The sequence below is a fragment of the Calliopsis andreniformis genome, chromosome 5 (genome assembly GCF_051401765.1).
Source record: "Calliopsis andreniformis isolate RMS-2024a chromosome 5, iyCalAndr_principal, whole genome shotgun sequence".
Classification (NCBI taxonomy): Eukaryota; Metazoa; Arthropoda; class Insecta; order Hymenoptera; family Andrenidae; genus Calliopsis; species Calliopsis andreniformis.
The window spans coordinates 3,375,215-3,389,187 of NC_135066.1; the positions used below are offsets into that span (position 1 = coordinate 3,375,215).

The window sequence follows — 13,973 nt, forward strand, 5'->3', positions numbered from 1 at the left end:
GTTGGGACCCAAAGCGACAATTTCAGCTGTACTTCGTATAAGTTCCTCTTGGAACAATCTAACTTCTCTGGTACTACTGGCTCTGCGTTAGACATTATCTGCTTTGGGAAGACGGCAAAGACTATTGCATATTTTGCCTGATCGATACCAGGTGTTGGTAAAAAAGAAATAGACAGGAAAAGTGAGGGTAGTAGATGCATAGGCAGTAAACGCTCTGATTTATAGCCCTCGTAGCCGTAGGCATGAAGCTTCATCCGTAATGGTGCGCGTCGAACGAATATGGAACTGTCTATATAAAACAGTGACACGTGTACTCGGTTGACCGCCGCAGGTGCATCCGGCTCACGTTCGCCCGAGAGCATATGCTATCGAGCAGTTTCGTACAATTAAATCAGTGCCGCAAGCGTAGCCATCACTAAACGCATCGTCGCGCATCTGTAATCATTTTAGTATACTTTATCTAGGCCAATTGCCACTTTTTCACTGATTTTCGAACCTTTATGATTTCATTATTAACGCTGTTTCACGGTACTAACAATTGCAAACATTGTAATTCGTCGATGATCGAAAGCTCCAGTATGATGATCGATACCTGACTCGTGTCGAATTACCTTCAATTTTCCAAGCATTAGAGTAATTTCAACCCCCAATACAGTTTACGTCGAATCGATCTTGATTAGCGATAGCAGAAATCACGGACGTAAAGAGAGTAGATCGCGTGTCAGTAACGAAGAGTAATATTTGCAGTTGGATGATTAAATAGCGACCCGTCAATCAGGGCCGGTTCCACGCGGTCGACCGCGTTCGAAATCGGTCAATATCCTGGCAGGATGTTCTTAAAACGTCAGGAAGACACGGCAGCGGGCTCGTGGAAATTCTATCGGGGGAAATGTTGACGTGACGCACAATGCAGGGCTCGTGTTCAGTGCAGTAGGTATATTTTGAAAAGCCGTCATCGCAGAGTGATCGAGTAGCACAAGTGATCCCGTCGGTGTCATGTGCAGGTGCGTCGTTAATTGTCCTTCAGCTCTGCCCCCCTCCCACCTCCGTTTTCCTTCGCTCGATGACGATTCTCTGGTTTAAATCGATGTTCCATGTTTTCGATTAGAACGCGATGGAGAACACGAGTGACGAGGAGTGGCGTCGAGGACGAGAGTGGAAACGTTGATAATTTCTAAGAGAATGCTTGATCGTCCAAGTGAGGTACTCCAAAGTAGCGCGCAAAAATTATTTCTGACTTTTTTGCAAATTTTATACGGTAGAAACGAATTCATGTAGGAAAAAACATTTTTTAAAGTCTTTGATCTTTTCTGATTGTATGTACAGGGTGTAACGAATATAGCCTTCGATATTTTAAGGGTTGGTAGGCAAACCAAATTAAAGCACAAAATGTCCAATGACACAGTGATCGATTCGCTCTTCCCCTTCCTAATTTCGATCCCCACCTCTTAAAATATTGCAGGCTACATTTGCTACACTCTGTATATCGTATTTCAGGTTTTATCAGAACTTTTTTAAACACACTGAGCTTTGCTCGGCCAAGGGAGACGCGTCGAGTTCCGTGGTTCTCGCTCGACGACACCCAGACAGGATTTTTACCAGCCGGCTGCCTTTCTGAAATGCCTAACGAAGCGATCCTAATGAAATGATCGCGTCAGCTTAAATCGACGTTCCGCGTCGATGTTTTATCTTAAATCGACCTTCGAATTACGCTCAGTGTCGACGGCTCGTAGAAAGGAACGAAGGGAAGGAGGGAAAAGGACCAGGAAGACAAAAACGAGACGGTCGGAGGGAGAAGGGCGATCATTCTCTTCCGCAGTATTCACGGTTTCGTTCGAGCCTGTTTTTGTTGGATTTTAATTGATTCACAGTGGTAACGCGTAATTCAAATCGGATTGCATAGAAGCAGTCTTTGCTGAAGCGGCCCGCAAAAGGGATAGTGAAATTTCCAGGTTGCAGTCAGCCAACGAAGGCAAACTTTTGAACGGTCTCGGAGCGGAATTAATATCGGTACATTTTACTGACGTTTCGCTCCGTTAAATAAACAATCGTCGCGTAAATATCTGTTTTAAGCGGGAAAAGCGTCCATCCCTCCCTATCCGCCCTCTCTGACTCTCCCCCACCCTCACCGACGATAACGTCGAACGCATTTCGTGTTTAACGTTCGTGAACGTTGCGGAAATTTAAAAGCGATAAACATCGCCGCGGAAACGAGTTCGCCGCGGATAGGATCTGCAAATGTCGGCTGCATTGTGAAAGTATTCGATTCGCTCTTTTTTGTCGGGAGTTTACAAACGGGCAAGGGAAGCATTACAACAGGCTGTTTGTTACATGAAAACATTTTGAAACTAATTTCAGCAGTACTACGATATTGTCTGAAAATGCTACAGAAATGTGAGCTTTGTATGAGAAGCCATTTCGCATCCATTAGCTCTTTTTTGGAATAGCGATTTCATGTGTATCATGCATAAGTAGGTTTGTCCATTTTTGTATGTAAAATCTGTATATACAATTCCTCATTTATGCATTTTCTAATATCCTGTCTTGTTTTCCAGATACCACAGTAGATTTCTACCCTTCCATATTGAGAATATTACGAGTATCCTCGAAGGAGTAAATATCTTTAAACAACAGTTAAATTTGGAGCATATAAAAATGGGTATATCATGTTAGAAGTTTCCCATAGAGGAGTTGCGTTTATTCCCCACTCGCCGATCATTTTCCTCGAAGCGGCGCGAATCAATTGGCGTGTCGAGTGAAGGCACGGCCGGAACGACGGATATCCGCTGAAGATACGAAGAGCGTGGCGTATTAAAGGGATGATGTATCATGGGACATTAAAGGTGTTCGAGCGGGGGCGAGAAGTCGCGGGAGAAAAAGACGTAGTACGAAAGGAAGAGGGATGATGGCTCGCAAGGGACTAGAATTCATCCTCTCTCTACTTTTTGCTTAACTATTTGCCACCCCTTCATTTTTCCTCTTCCTTCCTTCCCTGCTTTTTGTGGCTGTTTTCGTCCACGGACAAGCCAGCTGGCTCGTTCAACCTCGAAGATTTTCTCCTCGCAATCTCGCGACAGATCAGACTTATTGCTCGACTATCCTCGCCGACCCGCCCTCTTGGTCGCGGAGAAAAACCTCTGCCCCTTTGATCACTGGCTGACCGGCAAGTAAAAAATTCGTTTACACTTTTTTATATGGAAGTCGTTTGTCAGAGGTGCACGGTGTGCCCTTCGCAAGCTGGTGTGCTTCTTGCTTGACCAGTCGTAAGAAAAGCTTGGGAACGAATTTGGGTGGAACATGAAACGTGAATTCTAGCTTCTATGGTTGCCCTTTCTTGCAATGCCTCTGATTGAAAATCAGCCAGAACTTTCAGCATCGAAGTAACACAGTGATCCAGAGATCGAAAAATTTGACGATCTTTGAGCTACTGTAACTTTGCGAAAAAAGATCGTACGACAGTGAGCCTGGACTCATTTTAAAGGGTAAAGTCTCTACTTTCTTGTCTCTGAATCGAATTTTTACGAAAACGCTTTTGTATTCAGATGTAGGTCAGAAAACTAAAGGAAGAGAATTTTCCGAAGACGATTTCCAAAACCTAGGAGTCACAGTAGATACCTGGAACAACCACATGCGGATCGCCAGCCACAGTTTGGCCATCATTATAATAGAAGGCAGCTGAGTATATTTGTCATGAGCAGATTGAATCAGTTTGGCTAATCTTGCGATTCTCGGTTTCGCAGCAGTGACCTCAATCGCGAATTGGGGGATTTGCAGGGTAGGTGGCGTGGAAACGGTCCCCGGCGATGCTTGCGGAGGAAAAACAGGAGGGTGGAAACAACGAAGGTACGGTAATGGACTTTGCGGGTGTCGATGGGCGACGGTGTTAATTGCAGCGCCTCACCTAATGGCCTGAAACGTCCGCAAATGCCCCAGAGACTCGACTTTGCCACCTCCTGTCCACTCTAGAATCGAGCCTTTTAAATCGACCCCTGTTCCCTGCCTTTATCTACCTCTTGAGGATCAGCCTTCTCCCTTGGCTCCTTTAGTTTGCATGCGTTCCGTGTCAAAAATCACGCGAAGGACCAAAACAGGTAAAGGAAACATAAACAGAGATTCACTGAATTTATTCAACTTAATTTAACAATCTCTGGCTTTTCTTTCAGGTAGTAGCAGAAACTTGTGTCTTCATAAATAACACGAATAGAACAGATTTAAAAATTAAAGAAAATTCACGCTGAGATATTCCATGAAAGTGAATAGAAGGAGAATGAATAAGAACTGCGATGAGACAGTAGTACAACTCCGTCCTTAATCAAACCGTAACGTTCACGATCACCCAGCAAGTTTCTTCTTTGAATATTTCTCCTCGATTAAAGTCATTCGTTATTTCTACAGGTCCAGGGACTCAGAGACCCGATTTCAAAGAGTTTAATGCATATAGCAATTTGCAAGCATAACCGCAGGCCATATCTCAGCAACGTCAGAGGTCGAATAAAACAGGCTGCCGGAAGAAGGGTGCAGTTTTTCTCACATTCGGAAGGGTCGTAAAATTTCATGATGGCCTGACGGCTGACAATTTCATTAAGATTCCCCAGCACCGTCCCTTTCCGTGGGTCTCGTTAACGCCATCGCTGGAAATTGCTAGTTGCACTGCACGAAGCGCGTCCAGAGTAATTGCATCGTCGCCAGCATTGCGACAGACGCTCCGGTCCACTCTTTGAACGTTCCGAAGTTAGATGGGTCGTTAGTCCGGAAGTAGAGTAACCGGAAGTTAGCCGACGCGACAAGACAAGAGGGTGGCGCAACTTCGGTAGACGAGCTCCTTCTTTGTTTCAGCCACCGTCACTCTCTTGTACGCTGTCGTTAGCTCCATTTAACGCATCGGTAGCCCACGATAACACGGCCAAGGAGAGTGTAGACGTGATTCTAACCTTGAGGAACGTGCTTCTGCCCTCGCCTGGCCTCTAATCGTGCCAGTTCAACTAATACTTGTAATTTGATAGCTGTAATTATTCCTGCAACGTGAAACGATCTTCCTTTGTTTCACTAATCATCGAAATTGCACCGATTCGATCTCAAAGCTATCGATTTGGTATCCGTTTTCAAAGCTAACTATTCCAGTAAAATTGCGCTCGCAAATAGGATGTTTTAGAGTAAAGTTGCTTTTCATGGTGAAATATTTCGACACGATTGAATGTATATATTTGTTGAGATCTTTTCATTCTTTTTGTTCCACGTCGTTATGAGTAGTTCTGTGGCTAGAAACACCGATAAAATCTGAATTCCACGAGCATGTGGAAAATGTATAAAGCCTTGCGCCTGATTATGACAAGCGAAATGGCGAATTTGTGTTCGAGGAAAGCCCATTGAACCTGTACGAATGGCTGCGCAAGGAGCGACTAACCGTGGAAAGTGGCGAGTGGTATCACGCGGGGGAAACTTTTCTATTTCGTTCGAAACTCCGTGACGGAGGATGTTCCTTCCACTTTCGTGGCCCCTTTGCATTTAATGAGTGCCCCCTGAATATTCAAAAACATCGCGACGCGAGCTTCCATGCGCGCGTCGTGAGATTTTTGCGGCAAAAAAATTGGGTCGTCTCATAAATTTCTTAATTAGCGCCATCCCGAGCTTTTCTTTTCTCCAAGCAATTATTCTTCACAAAGGGAATAGACAGCGAGTGCAGAATAATAAATCTGGACGAGTCACTTTCAACGGAAGGATAAACGAGCTTAATTCCTTGGCTCAATATTTTTCCGCTTTCCTCGCTCCCTCGCGGAAGACGACAGTGAGAAATCTAAGGGGCTGTTATATCGTTTGCTTTCTGGTGTTGCTCGTGCCAGCGGAAATATTCGTTCGTGGCATAGCAGCGAGCACGTTTCGAAAGTTGGATGGTTCGTCCAGGCATAGGGTCGGAATAAGCCGGAAGTTGTGGATACCAGGGTTGCCGCGATAGGAGAAGTTACGCGGCGGCAAAGTAACTTCGTGCTACCCTGGCCACCTCGTTTAGCACACACTGTGTGTGCCGATGTATAATTAGTTCCGTCCAATCCTCTTCTTCGAGTTGTTTCAACCTACAGTGGGCGATGAAATTATTATGAACACTACGAAGTTGTCACTATTTGAAGTTCGAGCAGGAATGGAGAGTGAAATATATTTTTTTTTTTATTACAAATGTAAAAATATGAATAACGTTAAAAGGGTAAAACGCTTTATATAGGATTGGTCTAAATGGACGGACTGGGACTTGGGGCTAATAACACGGTGGGAACGAGGGATCTTCTAAATGTGCCAGTAAATTGTGATTGAGTGTGTCCTAGTTAGCTGTGTAGAAGAAGGGGTGACAAAAGTGAGTGTTCTACATCTCATATGCTAATTATAGGTATTTGAATAAGCTCTACATATTTGAACTGAAGTAACGTGATTGCTACTGCGCACGCACATAGTCACGTGAGTGCTGTTGCGCATGCTCAAAGTCACACGAGTGTTACTGCGCATGCACGATTGCGCTTCTCGCCAGCTTTTTCCTGCCTGTTCAGACGTCAAGAGCGTTGTGACAGTTTTTATTCATTTTTTCGTGGAAAAAACGTTTAATTTATTGTCGTTCAAGTCAGATTTTATTTCTGTAGTCTCGGTGTTTTAGTTTTTGTTATTTTTGTGTGACAGCTGTGGCTATTGTGCGATGGACGATGGAAATATTGTCAGGTGAGTGTGACCGTACTTTTTTTTAGCTCGAGAATTTCTCACAACCTTTTTGCTATTACGTGTAATTTTAGTATACCGAAGTCAATTATTGTTGTATGTCATTTTATATGATATTACATGATAGTGTTGAGATTCTAATATTTAATTTCGTGTGAAATAATATGACAGATGCAAATTTAGTAATTCTGGTCATTTTGGTTTTGACATCGGCGTCAGCCATATTTAAAATGTAATATGTAGTACTTTTATTGTCCAGATTCAAACAAGGATTGGTAGACGGAAGACTGATCGGTCCCTACCACTTTGCATTAGAAGGAAATTCAGTGGGATTTTGATAAATCAACATTATTATGCAGTGGCTTCAACCGCGGAAACTACTGTGAGTAAAAATTATATATTTTATTATAATTCAACATCCAAATAATTCTGAGTTTTTCTTGTATAAGAACAAAAATATTTGAATTAGAGCATGTTTAGACCAATGAAACATCATAGAATAATTAAATTAGATTTTCTTATTAGCTAAAGAGGTTAGACACTGAATATTTGCCTCCAAAAATTAGATTAAAAGGAAAAGCAACTAAAAACAGAAGGAAGAGACTAATATCTAAAAAGCCTAAAGTTCAAACTAACTCAGGCAATTAAAACTGACTATTACGTCACTAGCTTAGTCTTCCGTTGTCAGAAATTTCTCCTGTCGCTCAGTAGTAGCGCCCAGTTATAGTCAGCCATTGTTCTCCGCTGCGCCAGAAAGTAGATTAGACACTATATAGTCAGACAATTAGTAACCAGAAAGCAACTAGTTACCCCAGCGTGACGACGATCGCTGTATTAATTAAGTCGTATTGCGGGGCGTGGTATGGCGTAACACTAAACTTCGGTTCACGTGGACGTAGACGATGATAGCTGCGACGATAATTACCGGATGCTTTCAGTTTGCGGGCCACTCCGTGGTTCCCCAATCTGCTTAGCGCGAAAATGGTTTCGCAAATGGAAAGTTTACGAATTCGCGACGCCGCGGTTCGTCACACGATATTAGCTCTATTGTTGGGTAAATTCGTCGCCAATCGAGAGGATGATTTTCGGCAGTGGGACATCCGTCGGTGGCAGGGGACATTAATTTACGCTTAAGGCGGCTGGGACGTTTGTCAGCAGGCATTTAGCCGAGAGATTACGCGGTGTGTGTGTACGGATGAATTTTGCGGCGAGAGGGACAACGTCGAAGGTTCAACAGAGGCGGTGGTTGACTATTGCGGTCGCGATAATGGTCGAGCAATGGCCAGCCGACGTATTTCGATAAATTCTGTTTGCCTGACACTGGGGTGGAAACGCGCGACAGTTATTGTGCTATTATAAACCGATTAAAAGAGTGTCTGTCTACGCGCGGCTTAACAAATCGATAGCTCTTTATTGTGCCGTGCATTCGCGAATTAATTCCATTCGATCGCGTCGCGAGCCTCGTATCTGATCGTGTAAACACAGCGACTGATATGCTCGGGCGTTTTAACGAGGAAGCCGATCGAGTGATCGTGGGGAAGAATAGGGACGTTGAAAGGGCTTGAAGGCTCGATCTGTAGTTCGCGGGGCAGGAAAGATTCTGTCCCTTTCGTTTTATGGCTAGAACGGATAGTGCCTGGGGCATTAATGAAACCGTTTTTCCCTGGGCGTCAACGCGAAAAAGGGGGCGTCACTTACGAGCCATTTGTTCGAACCGTCGTTGTTACTTCTCGCGTACGCTCGATCGACGTGTTATATAACGAGAACGAGGTCGTAAAGAATCTGTCGTGAAAAATAATAAGCTCGAGATGGCTCACCGGAAATGAGACTATACGTAACCGTTTTAGCTCTTTAGAGATTACAAATGGCCGGTCGAAGTATCCTTTAAAGCACCCAGCGATATTTCTTCTCGAAATGGACGATCGTTTATGGTATATTGTATGATTCTCTTAAACGTGAGTAATATTGTAGAATTGAAAGCAATATTCGCTAAGTACAATCACGAGATACGATATACTCCGCAGAATAACAGGTTTTGCTGCAAGCTGTACTTACCTTTTCCTGTTAATTTCTACTTGTTTCCTTTTATAAGTTCACCCGTCCTCTCACCCTCTCTCTCTTTACCCCTAGCTCGCGGAAAAATAATAAATCAATGCTATTGCTTTTGTCGTCTGCGAAATATATTACGTCGAGTAGCGGTCTCTCTTGAGCTCTTTTATTTTGACGCGGCGTATGAGCCGCGTGTCTGTCTTGTTCGCCATTCTCCATCAATCTATCCTCTCGTTTCTCTCTTCCCTCGTCCGACAGTTTTGAATACAGCACACCGTCTCCGTCACTTCGATATTAATTCAGATTTCCGTTTCTTGTCGAACGACACTGCTATGCGTTACAATTTATGGTCGAAGTTTGCGAGCACGTGCTTACACGAGATCGCATTTATTTGCCATTATCCTCTGCTTCCATGGCGAGACCGGATCTCGTATTGTTGAGAATTTTTACATAGGAACAACTTATGGCAGTATAGCGTGCTTTATTATGAAGATAGAAAAAACAATTTGGAATAATATAGTGAGATATAGGAAATTGTTTTTCATTGTATTTTATAGGAGAACTTCTGAATTCGCTTTTCTTATTTTCACATATAATAAGATATAGTAGGTTTAAATAACAATTTGTAATACTATTCAAATCACAATATGTGATTTGATTAAAAGAAACAGAATCAAAGGATAGAACACTCCTAGTTATAAGTCAGACACATTTCAGGTACACTTCTGTATTCGCGACTGTCGGTCACTCTCATTGTCGCGGATCAACGCGGACTCTTTTTCCCCTTTTTTCCCCCTCGGGGAACTCAGTCTAGATTGCCTACAATTTCGATATTAGTGCAAAACATTCAGGATTCACAAGATACTCGAAACTATACAAAATACGAAAACTAAAGAATATAATATTCAAAGACTGAACCTCTTTTCACTTAATTTCCACGGTTCTAATTCTAAAATCTTGAGATTTCATAAATATCCACAGACCATTAGTTACAAGCATCTCCATAAACTAGATAACTAATTTCAAATCCCCCCAAAGCGCGCCAAAAATAATCGCGCGCTACTTTGTAATTTCAAATTCCTTATTTTGAACCGTAAACAGCGCCACTGGTGACCAAGAAGCGAGCTACGATGGTGGCGTGTAGAGAAGGACGGATCTATGCAGGGCGCAGGCGCTAGAGAGAGAGTGAGCTAGAGTGGTGGGGCGTGCGGCAGTGGGAGAGCACGCGAGCCGCGGAGACAGTCAGTACGCGCTCGACCGTCACGCATTTATCATCGCGGGGTTTATCTCACCTTGTTCGCTGGTTTCGTGGAAGTTGACATCGTTCACGTGTTCTTCGACACCTGCACTTGTTTTCGGGCGTTCTCCCTTTGAAGTTGAGATGAAGTGATCGAGCTTCGACGTGCTACGAGGTACATCCCTCAGGACAGAAGCATGGACCCACGCAACGTCTTCTACATCTCGATTGTGTGCCTGGCGATCGTCGTTGCTGTCGCCTCCGGTGAGTCCTTAATTAATTATTATTCAATTAAATATCTTAAGGAAAGCATGCTCGAAATTTAATATCGCGGTACAAAATGTACAAAAATATTTGTGGGAACTTCCAAACTATTCGCGATCAACTGTGATATTACTAATATTTGATATAATTGTTGACTAGTGAAAGAATAGAATTGAAAGGTGTACATGAATATCAACAATGTGGTTGTTTTGTTCCAAAAATGTGCATCTGTTCTGAATGAGACTTGTAAATTTTGTAACGTTGCAAATTGAAGTATTAAATTTCGGTTATACGTGAGTCTTATATATTAGACTCGATTGCGGGCAGGCTGTGGGAATTTCATCTATAATATGAAGTTCGCAGTCGATGTTGAACGTCTCGTTCGACGCCATTGTAATGACGTAGTTAAGATACATTGTTCTCGTTAGCGGGTATAATTTAAATTAGCAACGATTTCTACGAACTCGCTCGTGAACTGTTTGGAAAGTTCTTGCTGTTTCGTTCACGGGCATTTTGTTCTCGTTGCACGTTCGACGCAAAATTACACCGTAGTAATAATTACTGGTGTATTCATAACTGTGACTGCAGTTGAGTCGTGTGTTTATTCGTTCGCTGAATGGAATATGGAAACACGCCGAGTCTCGGGGGATGCGGGACCTCGTGTTGCGTTACTTACGCTAGGTGGCGCGAAACCGATGATATTCAAACAGCTTTCTTTAGCGGGAGTTTCGTCAGAGAATAGAGAACAATGAATACTTTGTGAAAAGGCTGTTCTTAATTGTTATGGTTCAGTTGTTGCCTTTTTTCTTATACAGAGTTACTTACTTTACATTTTACTTAAATACATTGTTAAAATATAATGAGGGGTTTAACAATATGAGGTACATTTTCACGAGGTCTGTAATAAATATTAAAGTAGAGGAAGTAGGTTAGGTATAATTGTGTTATCGTGTTTCGACTTAATTGCTATTGCTTTGATGGTTTTATTACTCTTTTCATGGTCTTTCGTAATCTCGTTTAAGTTACTTAAAAGTTAGTGGCGTTTTATAATAGAAAGAATGCGAAGTGTCCATTTTTACAATGGTAATCGCAAAAATAAATGACCCTCTGCTTCTATCTTTTTTTTGCGCGTGAGTGTAAAGCATCAAATGAACCAAATCGTTTCAGTAAACTGTGACGAGTAAACTTTTTGAATAACGCTTTTTGAACACCAGTAACAAATTACGTGTAATATGTAAACATTTCATTTTGTGACAATGAATTTTATTATATTTTTTTAAATTCTTATAAATCATCGCCACCATAGCTTGTGTAATACTTTTTACATCGTAACATTGACCATTTTATATTATGAAATTTACTATTTTATGTTATGAAATGTAATTTTTTTTGTTACATCATTACTCAAACTAAGAAAGAATAGATTAATATATTTCCCGTCTAGTAAAAGAGTAAATATCTATTAATTCACTCTTAGAAGTCGATATAAGAGTGACAGAGTTACTAGAAAGTAAAGAAAAGTATCTCAGTATCTCTTGAACTAACGTCGTTAAAATTCTCTTAACTCATACGTAGGTCATAGAACTGTGAGCCTCTTACCTTATCTCAGGAGTCGCATAAATTATTCTTACCTACTGGCTGGCTTATCATATTCAATTGAACCAGTCACCTGATCTATTCTATCAGTAGGCTTTAACTTCCTCGTAGGACAGTCGTCCGCGCGAGCTTACCCAAAGCACCCTACAGTTTGACCCGTTAACTCGTAATGTATGTACACCCCTTTCCGCTCGGTTTCTTTCATTGTCGACTCGTGCCTTCCGCGTAAACACAGGGGGCTCGGCACAGCACGTAATTCGCCGTAGGAAGAGAAAGAGGAGGTGAGCTGGTAGCCAGAGAGCCTCAAGCTCTCCTTGAAACTTGGCTACACACCCCCGCGTTGTTCCCACCGAGTACGCGCTCCCGTCGACCCTTCTCGAGCCGCGTATGCTGGATTTAACGAACCGACGCTGTTCAACCCTCACCCTTTCCAGATAATTATCGAGCTGGCCTCGCAGTTGACACGTCCGACACTGGAAACCGCCTCGATTCTGATTCTCCTGATCCCTTTCTTTCTTCCCTTTGTCCTTGTGGCGTGTCGAGGCCTTGCAATTGTGAAGTGCCGTAGCTATTTCGGATCTAAACCAAATGTCGAGGGGATTAGAGGGATGAGAGTACTTTGGGACGAGGGATGAATGAGGGCTAGTGTGATCATAATTTATTTATTCGGAGGCGACGTGACTGTGAATTAATTACGATTTGAAGGGAAGTTATTTTTGTCTGTTTCGAGAAAATGGGGTTGAGGTTTTCAAAATTTAAGCGCAATGTGGAACAAGGTGGAACGAGGTGGAACTAATTCCAGAGTTTATTAAAATTGACTTATTTATTAAGAGATTTCATTACTATAAAAAAGATACTGGAAAAAATTTCAGGGTAGATTTAATAACAGCTTGTTCCAGTAGAATTATGTTACGTTACTCGTTCGTATTACATAGTTTACTGTAGCATGTTTAATATTTATTCATTTATTTAAACAAGACAGAATCCCATTAGCGTGCAAAAAAGAGGAAAGAAAAACAGTTTACAGAGTATATGGAGCAGTTAATTACTTTGCAGTAAAATTATAAAAGTTCTTGTAAGGTTGAAGTAATGTCTCAGAATTTCCTCTTCCTTCATATACTTTTAAAAAGTCTACGATCGTTATGCTTGTAGGAACCAATGTATACGATTCTCATTTTCCTGCTTTTAAGTAATAACAATTTGAAGCGAATAAACCGCAGTAATTAAATTAGAATCGCAAGTTTCTCTTCGTATTTTATCTGAGATACATTAAATGCTGCGAGGAGAAGTTTTGTGACTCGCGTTAGCTTTACTGGAACGGCAACCGTCGTCAAGTTTACTCGAGAATCCTGAGGACGTGTCTCTACGCAGCTCGTGCCTGCCTTGATTGGTCGGAGCTGCCTCGAATGCGTATATTTGCCAGACGACTCGTAATTAAGTCAGTCTACTTACGCGTAGGAAACCCATGATGCTCGTCCTTTCTACTTGAATTTAAATGTTCGCGAATGCATGCGGCAACTCTTCAAGCGATGTCGACAGCGTTTGATCGAACGATTTACTTGTTGAATGCTAGTCCTCATCCTCGACGAGGGGAGAACCTGAAACAGACAATTCTTTCTTCGTCATTAGCGTTCTTTCTGAGCATATTGCAGCTGTAGCAGTTTTCCAGAAGTTTACTGATTGGAAGCAGCTTTCTGCTGAACTTCACAGTTTCTTCGCGCTGGCTCAGAAAAATTGTAAGAGATTTAATTGAAGGGCTATGATCGAAGAGTTCTAGGCCCGCTTCGAGTTCCTCAGAGGTTCGTTAGCTGCAGCAAGCTTGTGAACGCTTGAAAACAACGTTGTGCTTCTCTTGGACGAGGCTAGACAAGCTTATCGATTAACAGGGACTCGCGCGATGCATTTATTATCAATCCAATGTGCTCAAAGGAGATGAAAGCGGTAGGGAATTGTAGACGATGGATTCGTGGACACTCCAGTGCGTCGAAATCGCTGCTTCAGCTTCCATGGTGCGGATCAAAGCGAAACACTTCGATTTCCCGCGTCACAACATATTTATACTATTATGTATAATTTAATTACATAGTTAACTGATATAAATCGTGGTTTGGAGGCGAATAATCTTGGA

At 42.3% G+C, this 13,973-nt stretch overlaps 1 protein-coding gene across 1 annotated transcript in view; it reads left to right on the forward strand.

Annotated features, from left to right (window-relative positions):
• Nucleotides 1-10,006: 10,006 nt before the first annotated feature.
• The window catches only part of LOC143179568 (uncharacterized), a 126,744-nt gene continuing 122,777 nt past the window's right edge, over nt 10,007-13,973 (forward strand). The window contains exon 1 of the mRNA XM_076378864.1: nt 10,007-10,249. Coding sequence (XP_076234979.1) covers nt 10,183-10,249 — 67 coding nt within the window. The 5' untranslated portion in view covers nt 10,007-10,182. The remainder of the gene's footprint in view (nt 10,250-13,973) is intronic.